Here is a 15,801-nt window from a genome sequence, read left to right as displayed (position 1 = left end):
AGGAATTAATATTATATATATATATATATATATATATATATATATATATATATGGTTTAATAGTGCAAGAAATTATCATATACTGCTGATATTATGGTTACCAATTGCTGATAAGCCATAAAGCACTTCTGGTCTACTTTGTAGTTCTTAAGCTGTTTCACAATTGTACTCATAAACACGCATGGTCACGCTCGGGTTTAAAATGTCCACATTTCAATCACATCTGAAGTAGAAAGACTTCCTCAAGCAAATATTTCAAGTGTGTATCTTGGAGCCCAATACTCGCACTTGTTAACATAATAAAACATTTCTATAAAGTTAATACTGCAAAATAATGGTGTTTGCATGAACCTTACTTACTGGATGTGTTGGCATACTATCTAACAGACAAGTGAAATATAGACTGCAAATAACTCCATATATACTTGGTTAGTTAACTTGGTAAGTGCATTACTCAACAGAAACATATAGACAAATTAATACAGTATGTAGGTAGCAGTAATTTATTGTCTACAGTAGTGTTGATCAAGTGTTGGGATGATATCAATACCAATCAAACCCAATGAACTGGCATATGCTGACCACAAGTCCCTCAAGGAATCTTACCCAGAACAAAATGTAACTCTTCTTTCTATACTATGAAGTCCACATATGTCCCTAGGGCTGATTTTCAGGATGGCATGGGCCAGTTCGGGACATCCTCTGATTTCCCCTTACCGACCCAGGGAACTGTAAAATGAATAGTATTCTAGCTCCCATTTGGCCACCTTGAGATGCTTTGAGGCGGCACACCATGAGGTGGTTCTTGAGGTAAGAGAGGTGGATTGTCCTTTCTCTGGGTCGACACACTCCCACCTCCAATCCCACACATTCCCACCTTGATCCCTCTATCCCTCTTCATCTCTTCACCCTTCAACACAGGGGTCCAAAATGGCCACATGAAACGTTAGGGACTATGAGTCAGTCAGCTGGTACATCCAAGCCTTATGGAAACCAATTTCCCAAACAGTGTTTTCAATTTCTTCATCACACAGAATTTGCAGTCTTGATTCACAATTAAAAACCAATTAACTTAAATGAGTAGTTCCATAATTGAGAGCTTTAACTCTTCATTAAACCTTTGGTGACCCTAACACTCCGCAATGAGAAACAGCCTTATTTGTTCAGGAGCCAGAGGATAAAATTCAGGGTCATTCCAAAGCATGACCATACAGTGTTCATCTGAAAATCCCTTTCAGATGATAAAGTTTCTGCTGAATAGACGTCTACAATTTCAGATAATTCCCTAAAAATTGCAGCTGACTTGTTTAAGGCCTGGAAAAAAGACTGTGAAGCAAGGTAGATGGTGGCTGGTGGAGACAATATAAACAGGTGTTTCCCTAAAAACTCAGCACGGCTAGTAATAACAGTACAGGAAATTGATCTCTAGAGGCAACAAATTGTAAGCATCTCTAATGCATTTTCAAATTCCTACTGTGCAAATTCAGCTTGTAAAAACAGGCTATTTCTAACAAGTGCCTTGTCTGGGCTCCTACACCGTTTAATTTCAGATGACTTTAATGAGAACTTTGCTACATATTTTACCTCCCATCTGGTTCCCATTTGACAATGAGATATTTGTACTTCCCAACCTGCACACTTTTTTGAGCTTTCCGAACAGATGTCTCTCATGAAAACATGCGGGTAGCAGGTTCCATTGCATTACTGAAAAAAACTCAAACGCTTTACTGAAGAGAAAGCTTTCAGGATTAAATACCACCCGAAATAATTCAAAACTGTTCTTCTTTATACAGTCATTTTTTCCATCAACGGATCTACTCCTAATAGCCAAAGGACAAAAAATGTGCCCCCGTATAACACTCTATAAGCATAGCTAGCTGAAAGCCAACGTACAAGAGCTACGTGACAAAAATGATCATATGCAATAGTGGATAAAATATGCAGCCATGTGTAACATACATGCTTCATTTAGAACTGAAGATGGATACGGCATCATGTTATTTTGTACTTGAGTATAATACTCACACTCAAGAGCCTTAAAATTCCTATTGTAGGAAAAGTAATTTAAAAATATACATCACAGCAAAAAATACAGAAAAAAGTAAACCAGGAGACTTTTCCGGTAACCATTGTCTTTGTCATCATCAAGCACATCTGCTCTAAAGTAGATCACATATTTTGGAATACAATAACATAAATGATGTCATTGATTATGTAAATAGTGATGTCCGTTTGGCACTGAAAGTATTATTTGTGATGTTTCTAAAGTACTTTGGGAAGTGGTTTGAGAACATACTGTATTTCCTGGCTTTTGTGTGTATAAGTAAAACTAACCATGGCTTTACCTGGGGAGAAAAAACTCCCCATTCCAAAAAAAAACCCTAGAGACTTAAGAGAAAAAGAAAAAAAGGTAATGAAAAAATAATGAAAAAATAAATGAAAATATATAACTAGTGTTTAAACTGCTAAAAAAAAATAGAACGCCACCACTTATGGAATTAAATTCCAATCCTGCCATTAGCCATCAATACTCTATTTTTTCTCCTTCATATTTCAAAGAAAAAAAAATCTGTTTTTACTGATTTACTTTACTTTGTGAATAGCATACCAAGACCAATTGCTACTCAATGACTTTTTTTTTAATGAAACTTGCAAAAAATGTAACATGGTTGCCAAGTTGATCTGGAATGCAAAATGCAAGCCAAGTTTGCTGATACAATTAAAAGGTATGCGTGCAATAAAATATAACAATCTTATTCCAACTAAGCTATAGAAATTATGCACACATTTCATTGTGGATACAATAAAAGGGAAATTAATAATTTGTACAAATGTTGATTTATTTAATTATTTAAATCAGAGGTTGAATCATTCGCTTACCTTCCTCTTTCAACAGCTAAAGCATCTATTTCATCGAAAAATAAAATAGAAGGAGAAACAGCCCTTGCTTTCCTGAATATCTAAATAAAACAAACAGAAATCATGGAAAAGAAAGTATTTTTCTTTGAGCATTAAATACAGCGCTTTATACATTAGCGAAGTTTAGCATTGACAAGAATGTGTTTTCATTTTATTATCTGCAAACCCGACGTTTGCCATTGTCGTCGGACATAAAATATTTGGGGTCAAACACTACACTGAGCTGATTCTTTATGGCAATGCTAATTAGGTCATGTTTATCTAGGGAAGTCTGCTCTTCCATAGACTTTCAGGCAGCACCAGTGCCAAGGAGATTGAGACGGAGCCATTCTTCTGTTTACCAAAAGGTAGTAAGGATTCAGGGTGTCTGTCCAGTAGATAACAGTCTAACCGAGTTAGAACAAATACAAAACAGCTCAATATTTTCTAAATTATATGTGATACTAGTAAAACAAAAAATAAGAGTTTCCTTTTATTCTTGTCTTACTGGTAGGAAATTTGAGCTTGTTTAGAGATTTATTTTTGTGAGGGCCTTAGATGCACTCTAATAGTATCATTTTAGAATTCATTGGAAGGTGTCACTCATTTAGAGAATAAGAAAAAAATATACGGCAGCCAGGCCGACCCTAGGCTCACGCTGGCTACATTACAAAATGCAGACTTCTATAAAACATCAATAGCTTATTTATCAATATGCCTAGTAAAAATGCTTTTTTTTTTGCACCTCTTACCTCTCGAACAGCTCGCTCTGATTCACCAACATACTTATTCATCAGCTCCGGGCCCTACAAAAACAGAAAAAAAACCCTATAATACAAATTTAGACTTAGACGTTTGTTTTGGATATGCAATATAGATTTTACAAAAGGGAAGTTTCAATATCTGTAATTGCAGGGAGGAAGCAAGACCACATAAAAACGACGCTATTTACGTTACTAGGGACAGATTTAATGTTGCTCAATAGCTGAAGAAGAAAAGATGGCTACCACTGGCTAGGCTGAGTCATAAACATCACTGTGAGCTTAATTAGGTTGTTTTGGCTTACGTTCCTCCATATCAAAAGGAAAAGGCCTTGCAGCAGGTAAACACATTTGCCAATTTCTGTCCTTGCCAGTTCCCCAACCCAAAGTAAAAACAAACAAACAAACAAAAAAAATTACAAGGGCTCCATACAACAAAGGCTGGGAGTCTCAGTCTCTAGAAAATATTTTGTCCTCCCTGTGGACCGAAAAACGACATCTGATACACAAAGGTTATGTACCTATGCCTAGTATCTGAGCTTCCAGTTTGGTGATTTTCACCACCCATTGTGTTTATCTGTCCCATAGCAGCTGTCCCAGGCAGCAGATGTTGGATAGTGACTGAGTTTTCAACCATCAGTGCGTAGAAAAAGAAAATGGAATAAGGATCACTGAATCTGACCCTAAATGTCTTTTGAAGGAAATACAGTATCTATGATGGAAAATACATATCGTCTTTGAGCAAACATTTAGCCTCATACTAACACCCTGAGAAAAATGATCAAATGCTGGGAGTCAGACTGAAATGTCCACCTGGTCCACATACCGCAACAAATACTTTGGAAAGAACCACAGAGTAGAGTTTTGGTTAAAGCATTTATTATGAATGAAAGACCATCCCGATCATATTGTGTGAGGGAGGGGGGCCTGCGAGATGTTGTATGTAAGGTTGGGGCTGCTGGGCAGCCTTCTGTTTCAGGGGTGGCGGAGAGCTGCCAGACAGTGTTGTGACGGGGGAGAAGCTGCTGGATAGTGTTGTCTGTAGGCGAGTTGTAAAAAAAAAATAGAAGAGTGAGAAAAAATACAGAAAGAGGAAAGGAGCGGGAGGGGAAAAAAAGAAATATGATGGGAGAGCAGAGAGATCACAAGTATGCAGATGCCAGAACTAAGTGACAAATCATGGGGTTGCATTTAGAAAGAGTGTAACAAAAATCACCCAACATGTGCAAAGAGCCTGTCCCTAGGTGTGTGCTAGAAACTAACATGCTTTCCTAAAACATACCTCAACATTTTAGACACATAAAGAGGGGGAATGGTTAGAGGGCAGATTTTTTACTAAGACTATGACTTTGTCATAGGTATTTATGTAAGTTAGTTAAACATTTCTGAGAAAAAAAAAATCCTGTATTTTATTAACACAATTTAATTTATAAATACACTTCTGCATGTACCTGGAGCTTGTTTTGACTTTCAGGGCTTTAAAATCTGTCATTTTGTATGTATTTGAGGAAAGCATTTCTAAGAAAAAAACAAATCCTATATTTTATTTACACAATTTAATTTATAAACACGCTTCTACCTGTATTTAGAGTTTATTTTGACTTCCAGAGCTTTAAAGTCTGACGTCATTGTACAACAAAAAATTGTTTTAAAGGAACAATCAGGTTTTGTTCTATACCTGGAAGGGCATCTAATAACACTGATCACTGCATGTCCTTACTAGCAGTGAAGAGAGGCCAGTCGGGAGTAAATGTATAGCAGATAACGCTCAAGTCTAGCAATTTGTTTGAATTAAAAGAAGGTGTCAGATATTACAAATATGTCAAAATAGCTCTTTTCTGTTCCATGAGACTTGGAGTACAGTTTTTGTCTTTTTATCACAAGTTTCATACATCCATGGTTTATAGAATGTCAAAACAATGTTCCATAGTCAGAAAATATTTGTGCAGCTGTTCTGTATATGAGGCATGTGGCTGGAGTCTGGATCTTATCTTTTTTTTTGTGTGCTGTGTTTTACTTATTATCTTTATCAATTCCAAGTTCAAAATGTGAAACCTGGTTGTTTGAAATGCCAGGAATAAGTCATTTTGATGGCTATCTAACAGACAGCCTGTCTCTATGCAAGATGGAACCGTTTCAATCCCAGAAAGGAGAGCAATCAAACTTTCCAGGGCAATCAAGCACTGCAAAGCCTGTTTGTTTATATTTTATATTATGTGTTAGCTTCTGTGGCTCTTCAGATATAGAGAAGTACTTCATAGACTCAATTTAGCCAGATATATCAAACACCAGGATCCATAGTGGAATGCCAAAGTAAAACCACACTACACAAGGGATTCTATGGCTATTAAACAGTTAAACCCAGTACACTACCCAAAATGCATTCACAAGTAACTAAAAAAACCAAAAACCCACCATTCATCAGGAACCCTAAAACCATTCCCCACAGCAATGGTTTCCCAGAATATTTTTTCTTTAAATATTTTCAAAGAGGAACCAAATCTATTGATTTTATATAAAAGTGTTTCCTAAAGGTATGTCGTCATCCTCCTGACATTAATCTCTGCCACTAAGTGGGTTGTGAAGTTGTGGCAAGTGGATAATATTATATTAAAGTTGGTGTTAAACTGAAATTAGCAGCCCAAATCACTGAGACTTTTTTCTATACACGCAAGACACATTCACTTTAAATCATACGGTTTTAGTAAGGACTGGTGGTTCCTCAACTGACCATGTTCATAGGTGCTCTGTGTGAACTCCCTACCTTTACGTTTGCAAAGTTCTTAAGGATATTTTACATATGCTTTGACCGAAAGCCTTTGATCCGAATAAATCAAGTCGTACACTTTTTTAAAATGTAATTTTTATTTGCCAGTTTAGATGGGGACAAGGTTAGAAGGAACAATGTTGAATCAGGAGATGATACATCTTGACCCTAACAAGAATTAAAAAATCTGTAATCTCATTTGAACTATATATTTATCTGTTAATAACAAGCCAAGCCATTACAAAAACTCTCTGAATCTACATCTTAAGAAAAAACAAAAGCTGTTTTCTTTATATTTTTTAACCCCTTCGTCACAACGTCTGATTTTATTTCCTGTACCCTTTGTGACAATGGCTGTTTTAACATTTATGCTGCGCTTGTGTTTAGCCGTAATATCTTGCCATTATTTTGATCGACTACTTAATAAAAAGTATAAAATATGGTGATAAACTGAGAAAAAAGGACTTTTACTTGAAAAACCTTTTCTTCATCTAGAAAAAGTAATGCATTTAGTTTAGGAGTAGCCAATTTTTTTTTATGGGTTTTTTCACATTATAGGGCAATAAGTACAAGTAGCGTTTTTCTATTTCAAAACCATTTTTCTTTTTCAAATATGGTCAATCTGCCCCATGTCCTATTTGGGACATCTTTGAAGTCGGTCAGTTCAATTTACCCCCATGAAACCACACATCGAGGCATTACGACAACACTGTTTGGGTGAGGAAAGCAACTATAGATTGCTTTCTACATCAATTGTCACCAATGGGGTGTTTTTCTGTTGTGAAGGGTTAAGAAAACTTTACATCTCTTTTAGTTTTATTCTGTCTGCTAATATGGTCTTGTGCATTTTATGAGGAGGCTTGGAAATTCATAATGCTAGTTTAGTAATGTACTTAATCAGTAACCATGTAATAACCATGCACAAAGATGCACTTTCCTTGGACCATTGACCCTAACTATCTCTTTAACCACCCAATAGGAAATCCTTCTAATGAACACTCGAGTGAACACTCAAATTACATTAGAGAATTAGACAATAATAATAATGTTTGTAACTTTGTCAATATGTTAAATATTTCTAGCCAACTTCTAAAATAATACTTATGTATATCAAATTTCATGCCATACAATCACAAAGCAAATCTTCAAACCAAACAACGATCAGATCACGAGGGATTCCTGATCATATATATATTTATGCACACACATTCACACACACATCCGCATATATGTGTATGTACCTATACACAGATAAAATATTAAACACAGACCACAAAGATGACTCACCTTTACTGCCAAAAAGTTAAGTCCACTTTCATTAGCCAAAGCCTTTGCAATCATGGTTTTCGAGCACCCTGGGGGTCCATAGAGTAGCACTCCTTTTGGTGGCTGTATTCCCATGCGAATGAAAGAGTCGGGATGTTTTAGCGGCCACTCGACAGCCTGCTTCAATTTTAGTTTAACATTCTCCAAACCTCCAATGTCTGACCATGACACCTGCAAAAAGTAAACAGCAAACCAATACACCAATTTAAACCTACAAAAGTTAATTCCAGGAATATATGCTATACGTTGACTAAACTGGAGGTAGATGGCAAAATAATGAACTGTAAATTGAATAAAGAGAAATTTGAAAAGTCCAGTGTATTTACTCTGATATAGATCAATTTTAGCAGTGAAAACAATCAGAAAGGAAAAACAACACTCACTGAACTAAGAGTGGTTGATGAGTACATGGGTTTTCCACCTGGAGAAGAGATATTGTTGGTCCTCAAAAACCTATGTCACTTTACATCTTTTCTCAACTTCAACTAAAGACTCCAGTACTGTCCGGTAAGTATTGTACACGTGTGAAGTACACTTATGTGTCCACGTATCAAAACAATACACAGGACACAGTAATATTATTACTTATTTTCAATGGTTTCAAAATTCCATTCCAGGAAAGTGACCCAAAGCTATGGAGATATCTATTACCCTACACATATGCAATCTCATCCGTATTTTTAGATATGGGTTTCAAATGTCAAAGAGAATAGCTCCAACACTTCCACAAAGGAAACCTAATCCCACTTTTACCAAAAGGCAACACGTTGGGATCACCTGCTTATTTAACCAGCTTTAAACGCCTTTCCTGAACAGGAGTTCAACAGAGAAAAGTTGGCCGGGATTAATTGCTGAGAGATGACTAGACACGCAACAGTATCTCCAGATGTTCATGCTGGAAGGCCAAAAAGGGCTACACTCAGGGAGTTCTGTTACTGGAATCTCAAACAGTCCAGAAAAACGGAACTCGTTCTAGAGGGAATATAAAACACCACCCCCCCTCTGCCTTAGAATATCTAAATTTAATAGGTATGTTTATTAGATGAATGGATTTTTCATTGTGGAGACCGGATTAAAATATACTTAACAGAAAACCAAAGTACAGCGAGTGGAAAGTTCTACGGTGACGCATGCGTGTAAGACAGGTACAAATAAATATCAGGTTTAACCAAGTTGCAGCCATTTAAATGTCGCAGTGTGTTTCTCCATGACTTGCCTTGGGCACGTCAATGGCAACTTCCCTCATGGCGCTGGGTCTGACATCATTCATTGCCTGCTGGAAGTCGTTCAGGGCGATGACCACGGACCCAGCCACTTCCCTGTCTGACGGGCAGGACAGCTCTCCAAGTTTACTGCGCAGAGCATTCAAGCCTGCAAAGGAAACCATTTACAACATGATTGCTCCTGTCTTCCCTATGGAAACCGAATGGAAGCAAGAGAATTTCGAATCAATACTACAGCATACTCAAATTACCGAACTGCACTGTGAATAAGAACTTTGCAACGATAAACAAAGCGACACGATGTTTTCCATTGCAAAATATTAAAATAATCATGTTTTATGGGTACAAGCAATAAATGTTATAATGTAATGGGCAAACCTGCCAGCATTTGTTGGTATATATATAATAACTACAATCATTGTGAGACTATTAGGTGCTGCCTGAGTAGTTAAAAGTCCAAGATCAGGTCTTCAAAGTGTGTTCAGCTAGCTGATTACAGAATGCCATCACGTTCCCAAAAAAACGCTATTACAGCAATGACCACTAGATGGCACACCACTGCGAATGAAAGTAACTTGACAAATGCTCGCTCCTGGTGATAAGATTTGTGCTCCCTGTTTATATTCCAATGACCTGTAAAAATATTATTACATTTGATTTACACAGAACGAGCACTCTCTGTTGCAAAAGGTGAGTGGAAACTAAAAATATGAAAATTGGCAATATACAAAATAGATTTGAAGGCAAGCAGAAAGAGAGAGAAATCCTACTCTTGTGAGCTTACAATCTATTAGAAGGCTCGAGACTGAAGGAGAGAGACTGTTTGGGTGAGTACGATTTTGACCATAGCACCACATAACCCATGCGAGGCTATCAAAAGTGAGAAGAACAGATGGCTTCTTTCGAAACAAAGACTGTAGGTACGAGTAGGAAAGAGAGCATGTACGTTTCTCTGAATACCTGGGTTTTTAGCATTTCCACTTATTTATGGATGCACACAGATCAAAATGAAACCTTAAGTATTTGTTTTTGCTAAATCTGGCTGTCATTAACTCTCCCAAAACACTTCCAGGTAACAAATGGAAATAGAGAATAAACACATAAATAGGCCATCGAGTGGCATATTCTGGCCAAGACCGCAGGTCCAGCAGGTCCCTCTTGGACAATCAGGCTCCCTGTAGCTCCACTGCTCCCCAACTGGCCTTCTAACTCTACAGGCCTCCACAGTCCATTTCCGCCAGGTGCGCACGTTGTTAAAAGGCAGAGTGTTGGGATATGATGTCATGTCCCAGCGATCACCAGTAAGGACAGTAGTGCCGAGGGGGGGATGGCTAGTGGTACATCTCATCTCATCTCATCGCATACAGGTAACACATAGGGCATCACCATTGGTAAGTACGTCGCTGGTGCCATAAGTAACAGGCATGATCTACATTGATGCAACCGAGAAAAAGAGCGAGTTGGCGATCCAATTGCAAGCCGAGTCAAGAACAGGCTGCAACTCAACAAAACCACCTCTGCAGAACTTGACCCTATTCGTACTTAAATCCGATGTGTAAAATTGAACCGGAACGTGCCTTTCGACTTCGAGGAAGCTACACGTATCCACTTGAAGAATAGCATCAGCACCAACGCAATGCTTTACATCAGACTTACAGTTCCTTGCGCAAGTTTAGTGCTTAAACCCAAGAGAACCTGAGGGGCAAGTCACGACATAGTTCTGAAAGGGTTAACCCGCTTCCCCTCTTTCACGGTTCGGTACATTGCAGTTACCTGAGTGGGGGCTTTATTCATCGCCACGTAGTAAAAGAAACAGATTGGGTGACATTTGCTAAATGTGCTTAAGGAGACCCGATATGCTTTACAGCATCTGCTCTTCTATAGCCTAAAAAAAAAGCTCTGTGCAGCGTATATATAAAATAAAAGCAATGGGGGGAGAGAAAAAAAAAATCTGCGTGAACACCTGCCTTCAATCCCCAGGCCCTGGAACCCAAATCACAAATATTTGCAATTCAGACTTCCTGTAATGTGGCTCATTCGTAATGAACAGGATACGCTACAATATCAATAAAGCATTCCAGGAGGCCAGATGGATAAGAGACACGGCCGCACGAGGCTTCGGGGGACGGAAACCGCTGGAAATATCTTCTCCAGTGGAAGCGGGGATCAGGTTTTGAAAGTCATTATTTGAAGAAGCCCCACGGCAAAGGCAGACAAGCTGTGACACAACGGAGGTCATCATAATATCCGCAAGACATCTGACAATGATTACAGCCCCTGCTCTTCATGGAACGGCAGGCACTACGCTCGCTCGTTACAGTAACGTCACTAGTGATTTTTATTTCAAGTTTAAAGGTGCTGTTCTACTTAGATAAAATCTTTTTTTTATTTTTTGCAGTTCTTGTATGTTAAGACAAATAAAACTTGGCAGATCTGTCATTTTAGATTTTCCTCTCGACGTTTAGTCCCATAAACAACACAGAAACTTTTAAGAATTTTTCTTCCTAGTTTCTATGACAACAACCATGCCTGCTTTCATACCGCTTGACAAGCCTTTCCAGCGAAAATTACAGACGAGGCCAAATTTTACTTGATTAAAAGATTTGTTTTTGGGGAAGGAGTTTGGAAACTGTTCTAACAATTATGTTGCTAACGCTGTATTTCTGCCGGCACGTGGTACCTTTACATTGCAAATGCATTAGGTATAGTTATCGATCAGCACCAGCGCCGTAGGTGGCGGTCTGTTTAGACTCTCCATGTGCATGGTAGCACTTTCATGACACTGATTGGCTGCTTCAAGCAACCAATCAAGAAACCAACACAGAATATGCAGCCATGCTGAAAAACTGATGGCGACATCTTCCATGATCTGATTCCTAGCTTCTGATTGGCTGCTTGAAGCGATCAATCAGTGCTACTGTTTAAACCAATAGAAGGCTTTTACAAACATGCAGGCCCCTGCACGCAGCATTCACCAGTGACGTGCGGGGAGATCTGTTCAGCCAAACGCATCCCCTAAAAGGCACTTGGCAGGGGGCAAATGCAAAATGCCCCCAAAGACTAGGTGTTGACTTGTCTACTCGTTAGCTGAAATCCCTGCTTGGATACAGGTTACTAACTCCAGGACACTTTCAACAACAACAGGCTTTGGTTTTATAAAGTATAACATGTAGTAATGAGGACTTCCTTCGTGTAACACACTCAATTGACCGTGTCTGTAACCATGTACACAAATGTCTGGAAATAAGCAGACGTTAATTCAAAACCCCCATGTGAAATGCATTCTATTGTGCTTGCGCTATTAATCTAAAATCAGAAACTCTGATCTATTTATGTTTCAAAAATCCAGATTCCCCTTTCCAAATCAGGGAACGAATGATCAAAGCTTACCAAACAAACCCTGAAGTCATTGGTTTAGAATGTGCGTGCACAGGCTGCTTCTGGGGTCATCATGTAGCTGGAAAGAACTGTTACATCGAGCGATAATAAAAAGCAGACTGCGGATAGCAGCATGTATTTTCCTGTTTTTAGGATTCGCCTCTCCTCCCACAATGCTTTGCTACATCACACAAAACACAATGCAACATACCACAACATACCCCGAGGAAAGCGTGCGTGAATACACCCGGCTTTCATCGTTGTCTTTTCACAGAGCCGCTACTAGCAAAATGTCAACAGATAATCCTACGAGATTAAGCGGGGAAACCAATGAATAACCTAGAATTACGATTGCGTGTAGATATTTAACCCTTTAGGAATCTCGTGCATTGTTCAAATAGTAATACTGAAGAACGGCTGAAGAGAAGTCTTTCCATACTTTGCCTCAACTTGGCATATTGGCTTGAATAAGGAATGGGATTTTATCAGAAAAATGGACACAAAAATGAACTTTTATTCAAGGGCATTTTGCAGTAAGACCTTTATTTTTAGGATTCAAACGCATCCACTGTTTACTGCCAAAAGGTAAATTACCTAGACGGTACCCTTGATGACTACCTAGACACATATACTTGTGTTTTATCCTGACTATATAGCCAGTGGTACTTTTCAATAGTTGTCAAAACCCCATAGATGTAGATGTAGACACCAAAATTAGGTTTGTGCTCCAGTAACACAGTGTCATAATATGACAGTGAGCAACACACGTCTGGAAGGTCCATTGCTTTATGCACTGCTCTTGTGATTGGGGGAAAAGAACAACTTATAATAAAGACACTATCATTCAGTGTCAAATGAGAGACACTCTCTGCCAGAGTTGTTGATAGAACTACTGAGATATTACTTGTAAACAACCCACAAGCCATTTGTAGGCTACCACTGGCCTAGAAAAAATACACTGTGAAAGTGGTTCATTTGCCATGGAAAATGTATCCCTTTGGTTTTCAAAGAGGCTTCTGCTTGGGTTCCTATCAGTACGTTAGACAGTGGGACACTATTGAACCCCCGGGAGTTGATCTGTTTGGATTTTGTGCGCAGTTGCTGCCCAGATCATGTATATGGTGGAGCATTTGGAGAACAAGGTTAGCTGAGGCTAAAATTGCAGAGTTGCAACAGACGAAGTATATTCTAGACTTGAAAGTTCAATCTAAGACACTGATGAAGCCTGCAACAGGTGCAGGTAAAGGAAACTGAAGCTCCCTCAAGCAGATTCTGGGCATTGTTGGGCGAGGATGTTCCCTTGTGCTTGTGCTCCCAGGGCAAGGAAAGGCATCACCTGTACCTGCCTGAACCTGTACATGTGTTTTGTGCAGGGGAGGATTTTTGGAGCCTGGTTTACCTGGGTCTGGCAGAGAAGTTGGTGAGTGTTTAGGCTGGTCAACCTGCGCCAGCAAAGCACAGGCTAGAGAACGCTCTCATATCTCGACCTAGGCTTTTATTTTACGGGGGTTTATTTTTACGGGGGTTTTCATGTGCAAATAAATGGCACAGTTTGCCATATGGCAGTGTTCCTGAGCCTTACTGCCCTAGAGGACCACACTTAGAAGTAACAGTCATGGACCTCAGCAGCAAGGTTTTGTCACAACAGCTAAACAACATAGGCAGATGAGAGTTTGCATCAAGTGTAGGGCTGCAACAACTAATCGATAAAATCGATAATGATCGATAATGAAATTCGTTGCCAACGAATTTCATTATCGATTAGTTGAATCGATTATTATCGATTATAAAATGAGGGTTTTTTCAGAGCAAACGCTCTGAAAAATACCCCTCATTATATAATCCGTTTAGTCTGACTCACAGCAGCAGCTCCTACTTACCAGCCCCTCCCTGTAATCACTGTGACAACTGGCCCCGCCCCCTTCCTTCTCCCAGAAGGCCAGAACCACATGGCTGTGACACTCATCTAACTGTAAGTATAAAATTAATATTTGGGCTACTGAAAGTTAGGGGAGGTGGGGGTTAATTTAGGGGCAGTTATGGTTAATGGGGTGTTTAGGGGCAGCTGTGGTTAATAGGGTGTTTGGGGTTAATTTGAGGCAGTTGTGGTTAATGGTATGTTTAGGGTTAATTTAGGGGCTGTTGTGGTTGACAGGGTCTTTAGGGTTAATTTAGGGGATGCTGTGGTTAATGGGGTGTTTAGGGTTAATTTAGGGGCAGTTATGGTTAATGGGGTGTTTAGGGTTAATTTAGGGTAGTTTTTTTAATGGGGTATTTAGAGTTAATTTAGGGGTAGTTATGGTTAATGGGGTGTTTAGGGTTAATTTAATGATGAGGACTGAGGGTTAATTTGATTAATTTAATAAAGTTAACTTAAGGTGCAGTTAGAGATAAAGGGGGGCCAAACTAAGGGGAATCTAAATCCTGGGGGCAGTGAAGATTAACCCAGTACTTATTTAAAAAAGTATGGTGTCAGTGTGCTGTGAACGGGTCTGTGACTCTATGAGGGGACTATGAGATATCTGGGGGGTATAAGGCATATCAGGGGAGGACGGAGTGACATATCTGGGGGTATAAGGCATATACATTATATAAGGCATATGTGGGGAGGGCAGTGTGGCATGTCTGGGGAGGACGGAGTGGTGTATCAGGGTGTATAAGGCATATCTGGGGCCACAGTGGCATATCTGGGGGTAGACTGGAGTGGCATATGTGGGGAGGTAGTGTGGCATGTCTGGGGAGGATGGAGTGGTGTATCAGGGGGTATAAGGCGTATCAGGCACAGTGGCATATGTGGGGGTGGAGTGGTATATGTGGGAGGCAGCGTGGAGTGGCAGATGTGGGAGGCAGCGTGGAGTGGCATATGTGGGAGGCAGCGTGGAGTGGCATATGTGGGGGGCAGCGTGGAGTGGCATATGTGGGAGGCAGCGTGGAGTGGCATATGTGGGGGGCAGCGTGGCAAGCCTGGGCTCAAATGTGCATAAATGGGGGGGGCTGGTTGGGAAATAAAGACAAGAAATGTATTTTATCAAAGTTTTTTTTTATTCTGCTGTTTGTATTTAACATCATTTGTTTATAAAATTATTTTAAATAAATGAAAAATTTACATTCATTTTTTTTATCCGATTAATCGAAAAAATAATCGGCCAACTAATCGATTATGAAAATAATCCTTAGTTGCAGCCCTAATCAAGTGACAGAAAAATTAGAAAGGACATGTCAGGCTCATCCATAATGTTGATGGGGCGGGTTCTCTTATAGAATTATTAACCTCAAAGTAGGCGATGACATTTTAGAACTTCTCCAGGATGTCCAAGTCTCTTAATCTCACCTTGTTTGAAAAGTTAAATATTGCTTCAATCATCCGCCAGAAAACAAATTTCCTACATCTTAACTTTTTCAGTATATATATTTATAGCATGAGCGTAAACCACAATGTTTTATATTC

The 15,801-nt window shown here is 39.2% G+C and overlaps 1 protein-coding gene across 1 annotated transcript in view; it reads right to left on the bottom strand.

The window, feature by feature from the left end:
* The window catches only part of LOC149289383 (ATPase family gene 2 protein homolog A-like), a 135,151-nt gene that overhangs the window by 106,117 nt on the left and 13,233 nt on the right, over window positions 1–15,801 (bottom strand). The window contains exons 10-13 of the mRNA XM_089490695.1: window positions 8,969–9,123; window positions 7,714–7,923; window positions 3,651–3,704; window positions 2,881–2,960 (exon numbers count right to left, since the gene is read on the bottom strand). Coding sequence (XP_089346821.1) covers window positions 2,881–2,960; window positions 3,651–3,704; window positions 7,714–7,923; window positions 8,969–9,123 — 499 coding nt within the window. The remainder of the gene's footprint in view (window positions 1–2,880; window positions 2,961–3,650; window positions 3,705–7,713; window positions 7,924–8,968; window positions 9,124–15,801) is intronic.

The sequence above is a fragment of the Sceloporus occidentalis genome, unplaced genomic scaffold, assembly GCF_023333645.1.
Source record: "Sceloporus occidentalis isolate IW3139 unplaced genomic scaffold, rSceOcc1.0.p SCAF_46, whole genome shotgun sequence".
In the NCBI taxonomy this organism is placed as follows: domain Eukaryota; kingdom Metazoa; phylum Chordata; class Lepidosauria; order Squamata; family Phrynosomatidae; genus Sceloporus; species Sceloporus occidentalis.
Note: the sequence above shows the minus strand (reverse complement) of the source record. Positions and strands in the feature narration are given on the sequence as shown.